The 22536-nt window shown below is 55.0% G+C and overlaps 1 protein-coding gene across 1 annotated transcript in view; it reads right to left on the minus strand.

The window, feature by feature from the left end:
- The window catches only part of PRIMA1 (proline rich membrane anchor 1), a 45827-nt gene extending 39896 nt beyond the window's left edge, over positions 1-5931 (minus strand). Inside the window, exons 1-2 of the mRNA XM_045823462.1 lie at positions 5817-5931; positions 5029-5152 (exon numbers count right to left, since the gene is read on the minus strand). Of these exons, the coding sequence (XP_045679418.1) occupies positions 5029-5152; positions 5817-5914 (222 nt within the window). The 5' untranslated portion in view covers positions 5915-5931. The remainder of the gene's footprint in view (positions 1-5028; positions 5153-5816) is intronic.
- Between the last annotated feature and the right edge of the window lie 16605 nt (positions 5932-22536).

Consider the following 22536-nt stretch of genomic DNA (forward strand, 5'->3'; position numbering starts at 1 on the left):
TGAATGAATGAATGAATGAATGAACGAAGGAAGAAATATTAAAAGCTGGACCAGAAACCATGACTCTGGAACTTGGGTCTGGTAATCAGTGTTACTTCAGTGGCAGGAGCTGGCTGTGCTCGCCCAGTGGTCCCCAACCCCGACTGCCCTCCAAAATACTCCCCTCTGAGCCTTAGCCACCGTTACATCAGAGTTCCTGCAGGTGCAGCCGGGCATGGGTATGGTAAGCACCCCAGGCTAAGCTTCCAACGGAGCCGGAGCTGTACACGGACCGCGCCCGTGTCCCTCCCTGAGGCGGAGCCGTAAATCCGCGAGGCTGGTGCTTTGAGCCCATCCCGGGGAATAAGCTGACTTAAAGGCATGAAGGAAAAGTTGGTGGTCACCCCCACCCCAACAATGCCCACGCTTAATTTCTCTAGCTGTCGTCTTGAGTGAGTAGAAACCTAGAACCCTGATTTCCCTGCAAAACCAACCACATGTGGCCGCCTTTAAAGGGCAGCGTGACCCCTGGCTGCCGTGTCCAGGCCCAGCAGAGAGCGCACAGGGCTCGGATCCCCGCTGCCTTTGGCAGATGTGAGCAGGCCAGTAAGGGCCATGGGGATGGCAGCGGGAGGGGAACCGGTTTCCAGCTCTGGCAGCGCCGGCAAGGCCAAGAAGCTCCTGCGTACCACCTCTGAGCGTTTTCAAAGGACCATCGACTGTGGTTCAAGCTCTGAGAGGCGGTCTATGTCCCGCTAGGAAGAGCGCATGCTCAGAGGGTGAGCCTTTTCTGTTATGTCACAGATGTGATTAACTCCTTGCCCCTCAGTGACTGGACCCCGGGCTTCTCCACGGGTACAGTGGCCAGTTCTCCTGCCCGCTCGGAGCCTGCCCTCTGGATTCTGACCGTCTAGGACTGCGGGGCGTTGCTTGGGAGCTCCGGCTGCCCGGCCGCTGGCCTCGGAGATCGCCTCTCCCCTGAACTCTACCAAGTGTGTGAACGTCAGGCCATGAAGGCCACTGCCAAAGCAATTACTTTCCCACTCTCCACTGTGCAATGTACGCGAGGGCGTTGGAGAGCAGCACGTTTGTTTAACCTGGCCCGACCCAATGCCCTATTTGTGTGAGAGGCTACACGGGCACAGGATGTATGAGAGAGTTTAATGCAGTGAAATTATAGGCAGGGAACCCAGGGCCCAAAGTGACCCAAGGCTGATGGGAGAGGAAGAACTTCAGAAAGCTGTAGTGTCTCGGCACGGCCCCACGGGAAAGGGGGCCGGCACAACTGCTTAACCAACCGTCATCACGGGAGTATCTGCTCAGGGCTGGCTGTCCTCCCTGAGGGGCGGGCCCCGCCTGGGCCCCTGCCTGGAGTTTGGTCCAGCGCAGACCTGAGGCCGCTGAGCCTGTCGCCACTGACAGCTGGCTACGAAAACCCTTGATCCACTTGCCAACTTCCCTTCATCCTTCAAACCCAGCTCCTGCACAGCCTTCTCAAGCAAGCCGTCCTGAGCCCCGTGACCCCCCGGATGAGACCCACCTGCCCGGGCAGCTTCCTCGCCTTGTAAGCCCTCGTCTTTGGGGCATCTTCCCCACTGTTTTGGGATGTTTGCTCCCCCTACGTAAGCTGGCAGGTAGATGAGCCTGTGCCTCATTAATCCTGACTGAGTGTGACTTCCTGAGCTCTGCTGTGTGCCGGCCACGGGAGACAGGCTGTCATCTCACCGCGGGGATAACCGGGAGGGGTGGTTGTTACCCTCCACATGTAGCGGCAGGGACAGCAGGCTCAGTGGGGGGGAGTGCTCTGCCGCAGCTGCCCAGGGCCGGGTTCCGTGGGGGCTCAGGGGAAAGATGTGTTGGGAGGTGACCTGCCGCCCCGTGCAGAGACACAGGGTCTAGCCCGTCCCCCCAGCCCAGGTCCACTTCGGGGTCCTGTGGGGTGGTGGGGCGGCATTTAGTCAAGAGGAAATCTTAGTCCTGGGAGCTTGCGGCCATACCTGGCTTGGTTGGTATATATCTTAGGGAGTCCCACAAGGACAACCACCTTGCCCTTGAGGTCGCCTACTCTTAGCTGGACTTGACTAAGAAGGAGCAGAGGCCCAGAGAGGTCAACAACGTGCCTACCGCCCACAGAGCAAAAGCTGGCGTGACGTCCTGGGACGAGTTTTTACTCCAGCCTCGCCGCCCTCTGCCTTCCCTCCCCTGCTCTGCAGGGCTTTCCTGAGGCCAGAATCCAGAGGCACAGGTTGGCCCCGCAGTCCCCTGGATTGGGGACCCGTCACCGTGGTCTGGGGCACGAGGGGCTCCATGGCTGCCAGCTCCCACTCCTGGCCACGCAGCTCAGCTCTCGGGTCCAGGGGATGTTGCCTCATAAACAGGACTTGTATCCATCCATCCATTCTCCCCACTCCCCGCCTAAACTAGGACCCCACCCTCTTTCTGCTGGGCAGTCTCGCCTCTCCCGGAGGGTTGCTAGGTGAAATGCAGGATGCCTTGTTAATTTCAGATAAACAATAATTTTTTTAGTATAAGTATGTCCCAAATATTGTAATGGGATATATTTATCATGCTAAAGAACAATCTGTGGCTTGTCTGAAATTCAAATGTAACTATACATCCTGTATTTTTATTGGTTCCATCTGGCAACCCTACCGTCACCAGCCCCCTTGACCCTTGCCTCCTTGCTCCCCGCCCCCCATCATTCTTTCTGGCCGGAGCTGGACTGAGATGTCTCAAACGCCCATCTGAGGTCATGTCATCTCTTGCATAAGCCTTTGACAGTCCCGTTGCCCCTAGGATGAAGTCCAAAGTGCCAGATACGGTGTTCGTGGCTCACAGCAGTGGCCTCGCCCTCTCGCCTCCAGCCCAGGGGGCTGTTCTTTCCGCCTGCACGCTTCACTCCTGCCTGCCCGGCCCCTGACTTCTCCTGGTTCCTGACTCAGCCGAAGCACCACACCTGTGGGACCGCTCTGCCTCTTCCACGGGGTCCCATCTCCTGTGGAGCTATCTGCCTGCAAGTACTTGTCTAATTATCTCTCCAGTGCCAGGCCATCGCTGCCCTGAGGGCAGGGACCACTAGGTCCCTGGCACTTAACACAGGGCCTGGCAAACAGTAGGTGCCCAGTAAATGCTGCTGAATTCTTGAGTGAAGCTGTAGTGATTGGCAGTAGCGGGAGGTCAGCATCGCCTGGGTCTGGGGGCGGCCCCTCGTCCACACACAGAGACCCACAGGCTCGGATCCGAGCCTGTGTCCCCGCCGGGTGGCCTTAGGAGGACGCCCACAAAGATGATGGCTTCTGGCATCTTTCATGGAGACAGGCCAGCACCACAGTGACTTGATGAGACACACTCCTGTCACACCTAATAAATTTGCCAGCCTGTCATCCTCTCCGCTTGCAGAAAAAAAAAAAAAAAAGGAATCATCTGGAAGTGAACTTAGAAGAACCCTACATCACAAAAGCTCAAAAGCTCAATTCCAGACACATTAAAGAGAAAAGGGGGGAGGCGAATGGAGGCCCCCACACCAACCTTGCGGCAATTTGAATGTCATCTGACTTGAGTGATTGAGTGTCTTATCATCTCGGCAGCCTCCAGAGGCTTTGGGCTGATGTCAAGGTAGGAGCCCGGTGCCCTGGGGACCCCAGGTCCCTCACATCACCAATCGTCCTATTAATTAGAGGACTCCATCACATCAGCCTCACCCTTCCACACGCCTACAACTTCAGGGGGCGCCTCTGGCATAACTCCCGTGGAAACTCCGAGTTCTTTCCCTATGTTCAAGACACTCCCATGATGAGATGGGTTTTCAGCACTCCCCTTACAGGGGAGTACGCAGCCTCAGGCCCTCCTGTTTTCCCCCTTCTTCCCTCTGTTCCCCTCGACTCAGCTCTTTTGCTTAGAAACCAGGTCCATCCGTCCCCAAGCCCCTTTCCCTTGGCTTCCTGGCCCTTATCATGCGTAGATGAATTTTTCCCGAGCCTGCAGCCAAGATTTTATCCATTCTACTTGTCTAGTGGTTCCTTTTCTAATTGGTTTGCACGCAAATTGATTTGTATTGAGTAACAGCATCTGAAACACACACACACACTTGTGTAAGTGCTGCCTGGCTGAAAGACACTGATAAAAAAACTGAGCTGCTTCTGCACAATTATTTCTGTCGGGGGAGGTAGCAGTGAGTCTCTAGTTTCTATCCGGGAGAATTCTAGGCGTGCAGAAAGACAACATCATGGCATTGCTCTCCACACTAGCTGAAAAGTCTTATGGAAAACTGGAAGCAAGTGAAAATAAGAAGGAAGTGAACATTGTATCTGAGGTTCGACTCCAAGTTGAACAAGGGAAGCTGGTCCTCAACCGCCTGAGTGTTTAAAAGTGACAGAATCCTGCCTCCTGAGGAGGCACAGCTGAGTTTAATAACTGCCGTTTCACACATTAGAGGAAGCTGTCAGTTCCCAAAGGAAAACAACTGTGAGTGAGGCGGAGGCCAGCCAGGGAAGGGGGCAGCAGACAGGCCCGGTGCCGGGGTTGAGGGCTGGGGGGACGCTGACCGACCCGCCCACTCGACCCGCATGTCGGGTACAGCTTTAGAGCTCCTGGTCCTCGCCCAGGGGTCACTCGGCCGCCACCCAAGCAAGGCTGACTGAGCTGGTTCCCAGCAGGGCCCCACAACTTGGGACAGCTCAGGGGCCACAGCAGACTGGCAAGCAGTCTCGCCCATCTCTTCTTCTTTGGACTGCCCAACTCACACAAGCACGGGAATAATCCCCAACTCCCCCAGCGCCACCAGGCATTCCCTAACCCTTCCAGTTCTGAGGCCCTGTCCTGCGGGCCTTCGGCCACACCTGCAGCCTTCCTCTGGAGTCTCTCATCTCTTCCCGGCCAGACTTTGCGGAGGCCCTAGCATCTGCTCATTACCTAAATTCTCCCCAGGACTGGTCAGAGGCGGGCTGCAGGAAGCTGGGGTCGGGGGAGTGACGTGGCACCCTGCCCCCACCCGGTCCTGTCCAGGTCTCCAAGCCCATGCAGTCCCGCGCAACTGGCGCCGGCGCTCACCTGCACGAAGCCCCAGAGCGGGTGGAGCGCGCAGTGCAGCAGCAGCGAGGGCCAGCAGCAGCCACGGCGCAGGACCAGGTCCCGGAGGAGCATCTCGGCCCGTGGCACCCGCTCTCGGGGCGAACTGTCAGGGGAGCAAAGCTTGGGTCAGGCGGGCACTGCGTGGGTACGGTGCACCCGAACACTGGGCAAGCAGCCCTGGCTGGACAGGCACGCCTCGCACCCTGGGGCACCCTCGTAAATCAAGCCTGCCCCCTCACTCCAGTTTGCACATTCGATGACTTGTCGTGCACACGTGCAGAAACCGACTTCCCAGAACTCACACTCTGTCCTGGTGCACGCCCTCAGACCCCTGCGTGGATACCTTGGCCCAGGTGCACATCCCCAGAATCCTGCACGCACACCTTGGCCCCATGCGCCCCTTCAGAAACAGTCGAGCACACAGGGAGCGTCCTGTGCATCACCCCAGAAACAGCCATGCACAACTCACGCCCACAGTGAGCACACTTCAAACCCGGCGGGAATCACTCACCCTGCGTGCACACCCACCGACTCCTGTCTGCACACTCGCTGACCCTGCATGCACAACACCACGAAATCACACGCTGCGGGCACCCTCCTTGCCTCCTTGCCCTGCCGGCCCTCACTGCGCACACTGCAACGTAGGCGCCTCCGTGCGCACCCCATTTACCCTGGCACGCTCTCCCGAGCCCCGGCCTCCCGCCCCAGAACGTGAGATTCCCCCAGGTCTCCATCTCCGCCCGCACCCCTCCAGTGCTTCACGCCACCTTGCCTGGGGGCCGCCCCAGCCGATTCTCCGCGCGGCGAACGGAGGTCGCACTCCCCCCCGCGGTAGACTGTCCCCGAGCCGCCAGTCGGCCCCCATTTAAAGCCAGCCGCCTCCCCAGTCCCCCGCCCTCTAGGCGGGGCCTCGTTCCTCACCCGAGCGACTGCGCGGGCGCTTGGGGGCTTCACGTGCCTGGGAGGAGCACCGGGCACTAGAGCAAAAGTTTGCGTGCGGCTTGGGCCTCCGGGGCCGCTGAGCTGGGGTCCCAGGCGCTGCGCGCTCGCACTGGGTGCAGGGCGCGGTGGCTCCAGGCTGCGCCTGGCCGCGCGCGGGGCGGGAGGGGCGGCACCCCGCGCCCAGGGCCAGGGCAGGCTGCCGAGGCGGAGGCGGGGGCGGGGAAAGTCTCTTCCGAGCCGCCTGGAGCTGGCAGCGAGTGCCCTCCCCGGGTCCCCGCCCTTCGCGGTGGCGCCGCGCGGCTGCCCAGGGCGCGGGGGTGCAGAAGCTCTCCTCGTCCGTCACGCCGGCCCCGGAGAGGCAGCGGCGAGAGGCGCTGGCTGGGAGCGTCCGCTCGGGCAGCAGGGCCGCAGGCGGAGGCGAAATAAATAATGCACGAAAAAGGAAAACAGACGTGAGCCTCGCCAGAGCCTCGCCCGCCTCCCGCGCGGGCAGCGCTCCCGCCCGCGCTCCCCGCCGCCGCCGCCGCCGCCAGCGCTGCTGCAGTGATTCCTGGTCTCCATCTAGCGAGGCTGTTGTGAACTGGGCGCTCATTTATTCATTCACCCGCGAGGAAGGGGACTCGTCTCCAGGGGGAACTTGCTCCTTGCTTGCCCTCCTCCCAAGTTTCTCCGAGACGGCGGGAAGGGGGTAAGGACTGATTCTCCGAGACCCCTTGGGCGCTCTGTCCTTGAGGACCCTTTCGGAGGGGACGGAAGCTCCCGCGGGTGCGGGGGCTCAGGTGCAGGGGCCGAGGGCTCGCTCTCCCTCCCACAGGTCCCTCTCCCACCACGGGGCTGCGTCTGGGTAGGAGTTGCTGATGGCCCTGGGGAAGATCCCTCCACCGCCGTTTTCCCGCAACCACCTCAAGCTCCTCGGTTTGAGGTTTGAGGCCAGACTATCAACAAGTACTCGCTAAGCAGCCCCGCACGGTTCTTTCAAACAAGTTGCCCCCGGCTCCCAGGCCACAGCGCAGGTATTCGAGGCCGCGGTGCTCATCCGGTGGAAGTGAGTGGCAAGCGCTTTGACTGATGGAGTGGCTTTGCAGAAGGGTCCCCAAGGCACGGACAGTCCTAGTTTTCATTGGGACGATGGTACCAGGGGCTCTGGACAGAGAGCAGGGCATGGGACACCGCAGTTCATTCACTGATAGAATATTTTTTCCTCCGTTTCCTTGGTCTCTATGGGCACCCCTAAGTCACCCCTATAAACACATGCTCTAAGCACAGACTGTCCGCCCTGTACATGGGCTTTCAGACCAACTTCCTCGTGGCCGCCCTCGTGCGGAGTGCTGACCTAACGCTCTTCTCCGTGTGAGCTCTGCGGAGACGCATGTGAACCGGGAGATGCTGGGGACAGACGGGAATGAGGCCGTGTCCCTTTCCTCCAGGAACCTGGGGTCTGGTCCGGGAGACAGGCCATCGAGTCGGCCATCCCACTGTCAGCTGGGGCGCGAGAGAGAGGGACCTGCGCTGTAAGGGGACAGAGGGGTGCGGGCTGGGGGGGGTGTCGGTGAGAGTTTCCAGGATGAGGTGACCTGCTGGGGGTCGGGGTGTCTGTCCCGTGTCAGGCGGCCCTTGGACAGAGATGCGGAGGTCCTGATTCATTTGTTCACTCGTTCACTCGTTCATTTCGTGCACCGTGCTTGTGAGCTCCCACAAAGGGCCAGGCAGTGCATGGGATGCTGGGTCCACAACAGTGGACAAGTCAGGTCTTGTCAGCGCCCAGGGGGGCCCATGGTTGCGGGACGAGAGGTGGGAATGAAATACTGGCGTGCGTGGAGGCTTCCCAGATGCCTGCGTCTCACCACCAACAGTGTGAACCCGGAGGATGGGGCACGACGCGGAGCCCTGGGGGTCCGCTGAGGTCCGAGTAACACGGCATTTTAACGCCTTTCCGCTCCATCATCCCAGACAGGATGTTTTGGTCAGTGATGTTTATTCATGGAGCTCTTTGCCACTTAAAAATGTTCTCTAGCCCTGGCTGGCGTAGCTCAGTGGATTGAGCTCGGGCTGCGAACCAAAGTGTCGCAGGTTCGATTCCCAGTCAGGGTACATGCCTGGGTTGCAGGCCATGACCCCCAGCAACCGCACATTGATGTTTCTCTCTCTCTCTCTTTCTCCCTCCCTTCCCTCTCTAAAAATAAATAAATAAAATCTTTAAAAAATGTTCTCTATGCCTCATTTTAATCCAGTTCTCACAGTTCTGCGAGGTAAATGTAAGTGCCCCGTTGGACAAGTTCAGAGAAGTGAGTTACCCCAGATCACACAGCTGCTCAGCTGGGCTTCCAAAGTACTGACCCCCCCCCCCCAACTAGCGGTCCGATACTTCGGAAGGACCCGGGCGGGTTTTGCACGTTGGAAAGCCTGCGTTGTCCATTCTGGCCTTTGGTAGTGCTGGCCCGGGCCCAGTCTAAGCTGTTCGTCAGTGTGGCCTGGCCCTCCTACCAGCACGGAACACCACAGCCTTTCCAGGGTGAAGGCAAGGCTCTGTCACAGCCCCCTCCCGACACGGAAGGACAGGACACAGGCAGGCTCTGGCCCCTCCCACCCCCGCTGGGCTCATACGGCAGCCCACACCGCGGTACCGGGGATCTGCCTCCGGGGGCCAGGAAACTCTACTCAGAAAGGCAGGGGGTTCAACCTTGGGGCAAATTTTGGCCAGGGAAAAATAAAGGAGGTGTGGGCCTGACTCAGCTTATGTATGGGTGGCAGTGGTTCTGTTTGGCCCTCCAGGGGATACTCCGTGGGCATGAAGGAGTGACTGGCAATGTTTTTTTCGGAAGATGGGGCCAGCTTGGTGACACACAGCCGTGTGTTTGCTTTCCTCCTTCCTTGCTTCACTTCCTCCCCCACCCCTTATTTTTGTTGCCCTGAGGTCGTAGCCCTCAATAAAGTGTTAGCAAGCAAGCATTGCTTCAAGTTCCACCTCCTACAGGACCTGGGACAGTTTGGCACTGCCAGACGCTCTAGAGAGCGAATGTTCTGGATGGACATTGCAGCTGGCTTTCCCATCTATCTGGCAGCAATAGGGGCCTCGTTACTGAGGGTAAGCACGGTCCTATGTGGCATGTAGTGAGGTAATTTCTGCAGCGTCACCTGTAGCTAATTGGAATGAGATGCGTGTAGAAAGCAAGGCTTTGGGAGGTCAAGCACCAGCTGCACGTGATTGCCGTGGGAAGTTATAATTGTGAGGACTGTGAGCTTAGATGGCTTCTTCTGATGGTACTGAAGTTTGCCAAAAAAGGGAGGGTACTGAAGTTTGCCGACCTAAGGCATGCTTTGTGGCAAGCTGAAAAGAACACCGAGCATGCAGCCACCCAGGTGTCCTATGTCCAAGTCAGGACTCTGGAATATAGACATTTGGGTGCACAAGCCTGAGACTCTTGGACCCCCAAATCTCCCTAAATCCTTGGCTGGTACAAGAACCCCTTTTCTCCCTCGTCACAAAAGAGCAGCTCCTCTTGGCCCGGAGACCGAGCAGTGACCCCATTGCCACAGGTGCCTTGCCAAGATGGTGCCCGTTCCCATGACAGTCGCCTGCATGAGATGCTAGAAGTTTCCTGGCACACTATTGAGAAAAGGAACAGAAGGCTCAGAGACGCGCACATAGTAGCATCGTGAGACCACCACCTGACCTTCTCCTGGGGTGGCCCAGAGGACATTCCCTTCACTGGTGGGGGCGGGGGAGCGCCAGCTTCTGTGAGAGGTTTGGTGGGGGTGATCCTCTGAAGGCTGAGTTCAAGGGTGGAGAATGGCAGGGAAACTGACTCCTTAGCATCAGTGGGAATCCATGTCTTAGCAAAGGCCAGCTGGACTCCCGAGTCATGAGAGACACGGGAGACATAATTACCATAAGGACAGCAAGGCTAGAGTGGCAATCAGGCTGACCTTGAGCCATAGGTGTCTGTTTCAGTGGGTCACAGATCATGGTGTCACTAGGGATGAGACCAATGGAGACAAGGATATTGCTCAATTTGCATAGTTATTTTTTAAAGAGAATCAAGAGTGCAAGAGCAGAAAGATAGCAGGAGCTATTGCAACGGAAAATTAGCTGTTTGTTCACAACCCAGAGCCCAGTGATTGAAGGGGGGTGGGGCACCTTCAAAGACGGGCTGGGCAACGCTGCTAAGTGAGAAGGTCAGTCACGAACAGCAGCCATCCGACATGGGACAGAGGTGGCACGCTTAGGGCCACGCTCGAGCAAGTCCACGAGGAACAGGTTAAGTGACATCAGCAAGCGGCCTAGATCCTGAGATCTGCGGAAGTTCTGCCTCAACTGTACCTACAGCCCCAAAGAGGAGGTCCCTGTGACTATCTGACAGAGGATGAAAGGACCGAGGCCTCGTCTGCAATGTACTGGTGCTAGTTGGGAACGGACTACCGTTGCATTACACCCCGCTTAAGGGCGGAAGGGGAGCCGGCCCGAGGTGCAGACAGGCACTGCCTCTTGGGGCAATGCAGGGGTGACCTCCTGGAGGTCAGACGCACAAGGAATTGGTGAGCTCGTGGAGTGGCCACAAAGGGTTTTTCTGCCTCCTGCTGACACGCACCAGAGAGCATCCACTGCCGAGGAGGCTCTCAGCATCCAGCTGGACAGGAGGACCCGTCCTGTAGAAGTCAGCCAGCCTCTCTCCGGCCGTCTGAGTACCTCCCAAACCATGGCGCTGTCTGCCAAAGGCTCAGCTCCAGATCATCTTAGAGACAACAGCTTGTGGGCTTGAGACGTTTTCCTCCTGGGTATAATGTGAGTCGGTAAGTGTGTCTCCAGTCGCCAGAATACACAAGTCTGGGAACCAAGGTGTGGACGTAGGCTTGGCCCCTCTGAGCCCAACGGCCAGTGAGATGCCTGAAGACTGCGTTCCTTGTTCCTGCAAACTTCGACTCTCCTGCATGAGAGGCCCTGGCTCCTATGGGGTGAAGCTTCCACCGGTGTGTATAGAAAGGGCCCCATGGAACGGGAAGCTGTAACTACTCATTCCCTGGGCGCCATGGACTCTTCATGCCGGGGACCAGCACTCAGAGAGGTCAGAGAGAGGGGCTGCTGCCTTGGTGGGATGATCATCCTTGATGACCGTGACCTAGGCTGGCTGTCACACTGTGGGCACAGGGCCGGGTACGTCTGGTGCCGTGGACTGAATTGTGCCCCCTGTCAGCCCAGTTCATACATTGAAGATGTAACTGCCAATGTGACTATTTGCAGATGGGCTTTTTAGGAGGAAATGAAGGTTAAATGAGTTCATGAAGGTGGGGCCCTAACCCAATAGTATTGGTGCCCTTATAGGAATAGAGAGATCAGGGCGTGCGCTCGCTCTCTTTCTCTCTCTCCCCCCCGAGCTCAGAAGAAAGGCCGTGTGAGGACAAGGCAGCTGTCTGTAGGCCAGGAAGAGAACTCTCACCAGAAGCTGACCCTGCTGGAATGTTACCGGACTTCCAGCCTCCAGAACTGAGAAAAAAATGAATTTCTGTTGTTTAAGCCCCGCCCCCACCCCCATCTACAGTGTTTTGTTATGGCAGCCCCAGCTGATACACTGGGTTTCACTGGGCTTTGTGCTCAGAGGAAACCACAAATGGGCTGAGTAACCCACAGACCCTCCAGTTAAGAGCCCGGGCCAGCTGACAAGCCGGCTGGAGGAATCTGGGAAGAGTGGTGTGCGTGGAGGGAAGATGAGGAGGACCAGCCAAGGCCCCGGGTGCAGCAGTGGGACCATCGCCTGGTTCGCTAATGCTTTTTTTTTTAAAGATTTATTTATTTATTTTTAGAGAGGGAAGGGTGGGAGAAAGAGAGAGAGAGAACCATCAATGTGCAGTTGCTGGGGGCCGTGGCCTGCAACCCAGGCATGTGCCCTGACTGGGAATCGAACCTGTGACACTTTGGTTCGCAGCCCGTGCTCATTCCACTGAGCTATGCCAGCCAGGGTGGTTTGCTAATGCTTTTATGTCTTCTTAGGAAGTTATGACTGATGACCTCAAAGATTGGACTTGTACCTCCACTCTCAAATCAATGCTGGTTTGTTCTTAAGTTAGAGCCAAATATCGTAGGCGGGTGTGAGCAACTCCGAATAACGCAAGGGGTGGACTGTATCGGAGCCCATTTTGCACTTCCTTAGATTTATTCGGCTCCCCCTGGCTCCTTGTGCTGCTCAGTGAAGAGGACGACCATCATCGTCATCATCATCATCATCATCATCATCATCGTCCACTCTCCTCGTACCACTGTCTCTCGCCGCCTCCCCCAGGGTGAGAGCTGCGTTCCAGTGAGGCCGCCATCATGCCCGCCCTGGGAGGGACCCCAGCTGCAGGGGGTCCACGCCCAGCCTGACCTTCCTCACGGAGGTTTCGGCTTCTGCTCACCTGAAGCCCCGCGCACTCCAGAGACTGGGAGGGGTCTGACCAACCCCCCGTCCCCCCGCAGCCGTCTGTAGGGGCCTACCTGAAAGACATGGGGGAGTTAACTCCCTGTGACGTGAGTGTTGATCAGTGAGAGGAAAGGTCTCTGGCAGGTCATCCCCACCCCCCGCTTTCTCCGCCCATGGTTCCAGAAGGCTTCTTCAGGTCTGCCTTGCGGGGCTGAGCAATGGGCTGTGCTCCCCCGCAAAGCCGGGGCCTGCTCAGCCAGCATACCACATTGCCTCGGCTTTCCTTCCTTCCCTGCCTCCCTGCCCGCGTTCCCTCACTCCTGGCCTGGGGCTGCACCCCCAAAATGTGTTATCACATTCACTTTGCTCCAGGCTCCCTTGTCGAGGGAACCTAGGCTTAGACAGGTTCTTGGGAGTGTCCTGGGCTGGAGAGGTTGGGGCCGCTTGCCTAAAATGCAGTGGGACACCGTGGCAGCCAGGGAACCTCGTATCCGAGACCTCTGCGGGACCCTAGCACATCGAGAACGGTGGTTCCGTAAGCATCCAGGGGATTTTCTCAGGCCTCCATCGCTATGGTTACTGGCGTGTGCCACGTGGCAAGGAAGTCACGTGGTCCAGAACACCTGTCAGACCGCTGGGCTCTCTCTAGCTGCGTCATCTTTGCGGACTCTCCTAACCTGCAAAGCCCAACTCTTTCCCCTTGTCCAGCAGGAATTATAACAGTATTTACACATAATTAGATCTCAGAGTTCTTGGAAGGATTAACTGAGATAATTTAGATAAACACTTAGTCTGGCTCATAGGAACTGCTCAGAAAAGGATATTGCTGGCGTGGCTCAGTGGATTGAGTGCCGGCCTACAAACTGAAGGGTCTCCGGTTCGATTCCCTGTCAGGGCACATGCCTGCGCTGTGGACCGGGTCCCCAGTTGGGGGCCTGCGAGAGACAGCGAGAGGCAGCCAACTGATGTCTCTCTCCCTCTCTTTCTTTCTCCCCTCCCCTCTCTCTGGAAATAAAGAAATAGAATCTTTTAAAAAGTACCTTTAAAAAAAAAGGCCGTCTCTAATTACTTGGAAAGATAGAGGGGCAAAAATGCCGCCCTTCTGCCAGAGCGCTAATGGGTGAAACACAAAGAAAACCAAAGAAAGGCTTTCTGTGAGCAGTCAAGAAGCACCTGTTATTGAGCTATGAAATGGTCAGGCTAATGATGTTTTGAAAAGACATTGGTGTTACCCAAATTGCTCGTGACCGCAGCTGGAGTTAAATAAGCAATTGAATTGTCAACACCACGTTTTCCTGGCCAGCTCTGGTGACTCTGTCCAAGAGAATGTGCCCCTGACTGACCAGGTATGGCGGGAGGGGACCCCAAGTCTCTCCTGGGCTCTGGTCAGGGTGTCACCTGTCCATCTGACGTTGGCCCCGTGTCCCAGCCTCGCAGGATTCTAAACGCTGCGCAGGATTCGCCTTGGGTTGGCCTGGCCCCAACTGGGCCTTAGCTCTTCCCCTGAGCACATTTTGGTCCAAACCCCTCGCAGCCAGATGTTTGGACGTGGAAAAGAGTCAGGAAGAAGCCCGGATTTTAAACTTGACTCTAAAACCACTCACATATTCCCTTTCTTGTTATCCTTTCTTAAATCCTAAGAAAGGACCAAAATTCGGTGGGGGAAAAAGACTGTCAGGACCGGGCATACGCGGTAGCACAGCGTGGCTCCGGGCCACTTTCCTGCGTCAGAGGAAGTGCAAGCAGAAACGATCCAAGAGAACATTTGATGGGGACCGCTCGCTGGCCACCCTCTGGCCGGGCCAGCCAAGTCCAAATGCCAGCTCAGCAGGAAGAGCTGGTTCTGCGTCTTCTCCTCCGCACGCCGGGTCAAGCGGGGGCCGTCGGGGCGAGGGGGACGGACCCTCCTCTCCAAGCACTCGCAGTCCAGTAGCAGGAGGAGAAACTGACATGACCCCGAACTGCAAATAGGGCCGTGTCTCTTCCCTGCTTAGAACCCCCCAGAAGATTCCCCAGCACAGCACCTCCCTCCCGCCCTCCGCACTCACCTGCCCCTTTGTCCTGCGTGCTTCTGCGGTTCCCCAGCGCCCACCCCTGCTGTTTCACACCTGTCTGCCCTACCCTCGCTGCTCCCTCCTCTGAGAGTCCCTTCTCCTCTGGTCAACCTGGCCCGTTCCTATACAGTCACCCCTGTCCCCTTCTCTGGGTCTGACCAGCTTCCTGTCGCCACACCCACCCTGCTGGACTCTAATCGTTAGATTGTTAGAAGAGGGGTGGCAGGGCAAGGGCTTGCTGGGAAGAACTGTGACGTCAGTGTTGCTTGAATCTTAGTTGAGCCTGGGACATCCCCTTAACCTCTCTGGGCCTCCGTTGCCCGGACCGCAGAGCCAGGATGCTGGGTGCCCCTTGAGGGGCTGCAGTGGGGGGCACCGGAGGTGGTCCCCGTGAAGTGAAGCTTTGAGCGAGTGGCGCCTCTGCAGCCAGGCCCGCAGGACATCCCACCCATTAGGCCTGAGGGACTCTGGCCTCCCTTCCACTGGGCGGGCCCTGGGCCAGGGGCTGTGTTTGATGCACCTTTGAGTTCGGGCGCCTGGAGGCAGTAGCCGGCAGCGAGCAGGAGCCCTGTGAATACCTGAGAGTGACTGCGTGGACCTGGGGACCCTGCTCCTGCGGGGAAGGGTCTCCTGACTTCGGAACCTTTCCTTCTTGGCCTCTCCTCTTACCCTGCCGCCTCCTTGGGATTTTGCAAACCCTCAGGCCCACGTCTGCCTCGGGGCCTCGGCCTGGCTGTTCCTTCTGCCTGAAGGCCTTTCCCGCAGTGTCAGCAGGGCCATCCCCCCACCCGCTTCTTGTCTTCTCTCACACGCCACAGCTGCCCTATTTAAAATGTTAGCCCTGGCCTGCGGGTTCTCCCCATCCCTATTACTTTGTTTTATTTCCCCCCAGGACGTACTGCTTTCTAATACACACTTTATTTTACGTGTTTCCGTTGGTTGGTGGGTGTGTCCTTTTCCTAGAATGTAAATTCCGTGAGGGTGGGGTCTCGGGCTCCTCTGTCGGGGGTCCCAGCAGGCCCCTCCTGCGTCCTGCCCCGCTTCCCCGCATCCCCTCCGACCAGCTGTGGTTTCGGCACAGCTGTGATGGACAGTTCTCCAGGTGCCGGATCCTCCCCCTTTGCCTCCCCACCTAGCCGTGCAGCAGCTCTCTGCCCTCTGCCTGAGAGCGGGGGAAGCCCAGGGCTGAGGCCCCCAGAGCAGCCTGAACAAGAGGGCGGGGCTGTGGACACAGGCCCCAGCCTCTCTCCTTGGAGGAGAGCCTGAGGCTAATTCTTTACAGTTCCTTGGGGGCCCCCAGTGGAGTGAACCCCTTGGTCCACAGTGGGAACTGGCTCCTTTGCACAGCCTTTAAGGGGCTCTTCCCGCCTCCTCTGGGCTTACCTCCCAAAAAGATCACCCGCATGAGTCCTTGTCCCATCTCTGCTGTTGGGAGCACCCCAACTAAGAGAGTCCCTACATTCCAGAGCCTAGAATGGCCTTTGACCTATGCTGGCCAGTTACATATTTGCTGAACGAATGAAGGAAAGAGAGACAGTTTACAAAGTTTTACATTTTGCATCTCGCCTCATGATGAAATGTTTGGGTAACTTTTTATCATAGGGAGAACTTGTTGAACTACATTTTTTTTCCTGTTTACACTAGGATTTCCACAGAATGACTTCTGCCCAGAAACCTGTCTTGTCTTGGAGCTTTGTAGATTTTTCAGGGAAGGAGGATTTAGCCATTTACTTAGTCAGAAATGTCAAAAGCATCGGGGAGCGTGGAGATCTCTTGCGAACACCCGAGTTGGCCAGTCCATCGCTCGGCTGTTCATTATAACTTTTCCAGGAGCACGCCTGCCCCAGAGTATAAGGTAGAAGGATTAGTTCGGTCCGATAGCCCCCGAAATGTGGTGGAGACAAACATGTAGAGAATGCAGACTGTGTACCTCACGTGAGCGCCAGGGACCAGGATTGCCTGCCTCTCCCCGGGAGCTCAGGGCTGCTGGGGGAGACAGAGAGAGAGGACGAGGTGGTTGTAAACGTGCTGGGAAGGGCTGTGGCAGCAGTGAGCACGGGCTGCAGACTTGCAGGAAGAACCTGGTGTTTCCAGCATCTCGCACAATTCCACTTTATACTTTAGTTGGAGCAAAGTGTGCTTTCCTGCACTCATGGACTTCGCACATGCAGTTTCCTCTACCTGGAATGTTTCCTTCTGTCTTCTCCGCTAAGTCCTCGCCATCCTTCAAACCCCAGCTCTTGTCACTCTTCCCAGGAAACTTCCCCTCCCGTGTCCCACAGCCCACCAAGCTCATCCCGTCCTCCGTGCTGTCTGTCTTATGGGCACTCGTATAGCGGCCCTTTCTGCCCTCTTGTGTGAGTAATGAGTAATGGGGGAGGGGCTTGTGATTGAAGCAAAAAATCTATCAACCCTGGTACCAAATCAAGCTGGGGTGGAATCTCAGTACTGCTGCTCCCTGGCTAGGCATTCTTGGGCAGGGCAGGAGGGGAGCATGGAAGAGAACAAGGGGCCAGGCTGTGGGAGGGCAGGCCCCACCGTGGGGGGCTTCGGGAGCCATGCTGAGACATTGGCATTCATTCTGGGGGCGGTGGGGAGGCACTGAACGGTTTTGAGCAAGGCTGTTTGGGGCACTGCACATTTGCAATTTATAAAGACCATGCCGGCAGCGCTGGGGAGGAGGGGCGTGTAGGGGAGCGAGTAGTGGCTCAGAACCTGGACTTGGAGTCACGCAGCCGAAGTTTGAATAGTAGCATTTACCTAGTCTTGTCATCTTGGGCAATCATGTACACTTCCCAAAGCCTCAGTTTCCTTATCAGTAAAATGGGAATAACCACATTCCTTTCTTTGCCTGGGAAAATCAACAAGAGAACATAAATAGGAATGAATTTTGTCAATGCTAAAATACCATGCAAATACCAGATATAATCAGTAATCAGGAGAGGTTTCAACATGATAATAATCTATTTCTGGTAAAAGGAAGTTGGGGCTAGTGTGGTGTTCCACAGAGCGGGGTCCAGGCTCTTTCTCACTTATTGATCTGCCCTCCTCAGCATATAGGTTTTTCTGTTCACCTCACGGTCCAAGATGGCTGCCCAAACTCCAGCTATCACATCCACATTCCATCCAGCAGGAAAAAGGACGAGAGAAAGAAAGGTACGATCCTCCCTTTAGCTGTGCTTTCCACAAATATCAGATGACACTTCTACTTACATCCTATTGATCTGGTCTTAATCACGTGACCGCATCTAGTTGCAAGGGAAGCTATGAAACCAATTTCTCATTCAGGGCAGCCTTGTGCCCAGCTAAAACCAGTTTTCATTACTAAGGAATAAGAGAAATGTTGATATTGGAAGCCAGCTAGCCATTTCTCTCACATCTTTTAATGGTTTGCACTGTGGAGTCTCCCGTGTTGGATTTCTTCAATGAGGAGTGCACGTAGCCCACCAGACACTGCACCCCAGAGGCCGTGCCACGGAAAGGAGGCTTAATTACGTTTCATAAGAGGATCAAGGTTATCCTTTCTCCCCAGTCCTTTGGGGAGTCCTTTTGGGGGTCCTTTTGGGGGTCCTAGTCCAAACAGAAAGAGACATTTATGTCATCCTGTGGCACAGGTGCGATGAACAGGCCAGAGACCAGCCTCTCAGAGCTCAGGTCAGAGGGGCAGGGGCAGAGCGCCTCACTGTATCACTGCAGCAGCTGGCTGGGCGGACTGCAGGGAGTGAAGCAAAGCCTTCGTACCATCAACTGGAGAAGACACTGAGCTTTGAGAGGGTGGGGAAGAGGGCTCTGAACACGAAGCAGCCGGCCGTGCGGATGGCGTGGGACCAGATAACCCTGGAGGGCCAGACCCTTCCTCTCGGCCTCTCTGCACTTGGGCGGAGCAGGAGGCTGGGTCCAGACATCACGGCCCTGCTCTGGCGTCCGTGGTCCATACCTAACTGAGCATGGAGAAAGCTTTAAAAGAGCCCCAGAGAAACTCGTTCTTTCCAGGTACTTCTATCTTTAGAACCTTAGGATGCACAGATTCTACCAGGCTATTAGAATTGAGATGCTGGTACCCAGAGTGGGTAAACCAGGCAGTAAGAATGAGTAATATGTGTTGGCTGCTTACAGAATGGGGCCAGGCTCTGTTCTGAAGCTATTGCAGTATTAACTCCTTAAATCTTCACAGCAGCCTTATTAGGTGGCTACTGTTTTATGGAGAGGGAGATAGGCAAAGAGTGGGGGATCAGCATCGATGGCTCCAGTGTGTGCCTCTTACCGCCCCTGCCCCCTTTGCCACGTGACTTGGTTCTGCTTTCCCACTCTGACTCAGCCGCTTGGGCCCTGCTTTGCACCCATGGGGTATTGGAGAGAATGATGCAAGTGGAATCTTGGAGGGTGCTACGTAACTGGGTTTGCTTGCTTTTGCTTCTCTGCACCTGTCCACGTGAGGAACAGGTCCTGGCCAACCTGCCAGAAGGCGAAAGCCATGGAAAAGAGTCAAGAAGATGGAGTCGTCCCAGCTGAGGCCACCCTCGATCAGCCAACAGCCAGCCGAGCCTCACACCTGTGGGCAAGCCCAGCCAAGATCCACAAAGCTGCTTAGCCAATCTGCAACTGCCTGCAGGTGCACGAGCAAGCCCACCCAGACCAGCAGAGCCCGGCCGGGGTCAAGGGGTCCTGCAGATTCACAGGTGAAGCAAATAGTTCTCCTCGTACCCCACTGAAGTTGTGTGGCGTTGTTATGACAGTAGAGAGCTGATACAAGAGGTTACCTAGTTTCCCGGCTAGTTGTTGGTACAGCCAGGGGTTGTGTCTGGGCACTTTGATTGCTGATCCCACACTCTCAGATACTATTCTCTGCCAGCTGCTGGCAAACTGCAGCCTGCAGGCCAGGTCCAGCCCACCACCTGTCTCTGTGCAGCCCATGAGCTAAGAATGGTTATTACAGGTGAATGAATATTTGCAATCAGTTTTATGACAGGGAATACCAGCTTTGAACCCCAGTTAAATAAAATGCTGCTATCCTATAGAAAGAATTCCATTGTCCTCATTAGTAGACCAATGTTACAAGATATTGTTCTTTATTATATTTTGAATTTCACCAATCATCATTTGTGGAAATTTGTTCTGTCTTATTAGGTAAGTGTCTATATAGTATCCTTGATGCTGACTCCTTGCCGGCAAAGCCTAAGACAGACGGTCCAGCAGAAGTTAACGCCTGCTTGAGTGTGGTTGGTTGGGTAATAAATACTATGGGTCTAATAATTTACAGTTTTAACTTGAACATTTCCCCTCAAATATCACATGGCGTGCTTGAGTGTGATATTGTTATGGTACAGAATTACATGCTTATGATTATGGAATAAAAATGGGTGTTATTTGTGCCGGACCCCCTGTATTTACCCGCTGGCTCTTTTCAGAACTCATTTGCTGACTCCCACTCTACATGGTGGTTTGACTGAGGTGCTGGGTCTTTGCATGTGGTCCTTAGGCCAGGAAATGGAGAGGGCCAGACTGCTAAGAGCTTGAAAGGCCCTCGGAGATCTTCTGATCAACCTCGGAAGCAGAAGGAGAGCCCAGGTTTCTGGTCTCCTAGCCCGGAGCTCGGCTACTGCTCTCTGGAGGGGCCGACAAATAACTGCTGGCCTCCACATCTCCAGCTAGAATGTTCTTGGTACCCACGGGCCTCTCCAGAGCGCCCCGCCTTCTTGTCCTCCCTTCTGAGGGCTCCTACTTACTCATGTGAGCACGGGTGACTCACCGTTTCTTTATCCAGCCCTGCCCCGAGCTATCTAACATGCACTTGCGCTGTGTGCCTCTGTGATAATTAACAGCGTTGAGTGTTGAAGATGATTCTTACTGGAGACGATGGAGAAATGCTCTCCTGAAGAGTTTCACAAGCTGGCCGCGTCCGAAAGGAGAAATGAAATGGGAGAATGAAAGAGAAAACTCATCTCTTCCCCGGGTGTGTTAATGAGCTAAGCCACAGGAGGCCATGTGTAAGTCGGGCTGCAAGCGGCTGTAAATTAAATTTATTATGCGCCAAGGGATTCTAATAAACATTACTTAAAAATAGCAACAATACGAATGGCCTGTCTTGGCTCCTGCTTCAGACTTTCCGAAAACCTCTCAAACCAGCAGCATCTGGCCTCAGCGAGCCCCGCACCTCTCACTAAGTGGACCCAGGCCCAGCACTACGAGCAGCGGGTTTGGTTTGCAGTTTGGCCCCACCCGGGCACCTCCAAGCCCAGAACAAGTAGCAGCCACCTGCAGATTGCTTTGTAGCTGCACCCGGGTGGCCCCGGGCACAGATAGGTGGCAGCTGACCTTGGCCTGGACCTCCTGGGAGGCCCCAGAGCCAGCGCACCCAGTGGATACCTTCAGACCACATCGAAGCACAACCCAACCAGCTCCATGAGCTACACATCCCAGGTGCGGTCTCAGTGGGCACCAGAGCCCGGCTGAAGTAAGTACTGCTCTGGGAGGTGGGACCCTGCACAGCTGGTCCTCCATGGCGGTGCATCAGCCAGTTCTTGCAGCTGATAGGCCTGGGGGCATATCCCTCTCACTGATGTTCCAACAGCTGTCAAGACTCAACTACCACAGGAGGGTTATACAGCCCATGGTCGGGGTTGGGGGTGGTGGGGGATGGCGGCTCACCTGGAGTGCCCCGCTTGGGTGATCGGGGAGGCTGTGCCACTGGGCCCTACAGAATATCTACTACATAAGGCCACTCTACCAAGCCCGGGAGATGTAGCAGCTTTGCCTAATACACAGAAACAAACACAGAGAGGCTGCCAAAATGAGGAGACAAAGAAACATGTCCCAGATGAAACATCAGAACAAAACTCCAGAAAAAAAAAAAAGGAGACAAGCAATCTACTAGATGCAGAGTTGAAAACACTGTTTATAAGGATGCTCAATGAACTTGGTGGTAATTTCAATAGCATAAAAAAGGACATTAAAACCATAAAAAAAACAGTCAGAAATGCAGGATACACTAACTGAAATAAAGAATAGTTTATAGGGAATGAACAGTACAGCAGATGAAGCCAAGAATCACATCAGTGATTTGGAAGATAAGGAAAGAAAAATCTCAATCAGAACAGCAAAAAGAAAAAAGAATTTTAAAAAATGAGGACAGTGAAATGAGTCTCTGGGACAACTTCAAGTGTACCAATGTTAGTATCATGGGGGTTGATGAAAGGAGAAGAGAAAGAGCAAAAAATTGAAAATCTACCTAAAAAAAAAACTGTGACAGAAAACTTCCCTAACCTGGTGAAAGAAATAGACAAACAAAACCAGGAAGCACAGAGAGTCCCAAGCAAGATGAACACAAAGAGGGCCCCTCCAAGAGACATCATAATTAAAATGCCAAAGGTTAAAGACAAAGAGAGAATCAAAAGACAAAGGTTAAAGGTTAAAGACAAAGAGAATCTTAAAAGCAGCAAGAGAAAAGCAGTTTGTTACCTACAAGGGAGCCCCCATAAGACCATCAGCTGATTTCTCAAAAGAAACTTTATAGGCCAGAAAGGATTGTCAGGAAATATTCAAAGTGATGAAAATCAAGGACCTCCATCCAAGGTCACTCCACCCAGTGACGCTCTTATTTAGAGTGAAAGGACATGTAAAGAGCCTCACCACCAAACCAGTATTAGATGAAACATTAAAGGGTCATCTTTACGAAGAAGAAAGAAAGATCAGAAATATGAACAGTAAAATGGCACTAAATACATATCTATCAACAATCGAATCTGAAAAACAAAGTAAATGAACAGTTAGAACAAAAACAGGCTCATAGACACGGAACATTTTGATAGCCGCTGGTGGGGAGGGGGTGAGGCGGGTGGGTGGAAAAGCTGAAGGGATCAAAAAGCACAAACTGGTCGTTACAGACTAGTCGCGGGATGCCAAGCACGGCACAGGGGATGCAGTTGATAATAGTCGGGTAACCATGTGTGGGGTCGGACAGGCGTGAGACTTACGGGGAGGATCTCAGAGTAAGTCACGCCGTGTCCGATCACTGAGAGGTGCCCATGAAACTACCAGGATGCTGTATGCCATCTTGTAACTTAAAAAGAAAGAACGATTTAGACAAATGTTTTAAC

Source organism: Phyllostomus hastatus, unplaced genomic scaffold, assembly GCF_019186645.2.
Source record: "Phyllostomus hastatus isolate PE091 unplaced genomic scaffold, TTU_PhHast_1.1 phas_scaffold_501, whole genome shotgun sequence".
Classification (NCBI taxonomy): domain Eukaryota; kingdom Metazoa; phylum Chordata; class Mammalia; order Chiroptera; family Phyllostomidae; genus Phyllostomus; species Phyllostomus hastatus.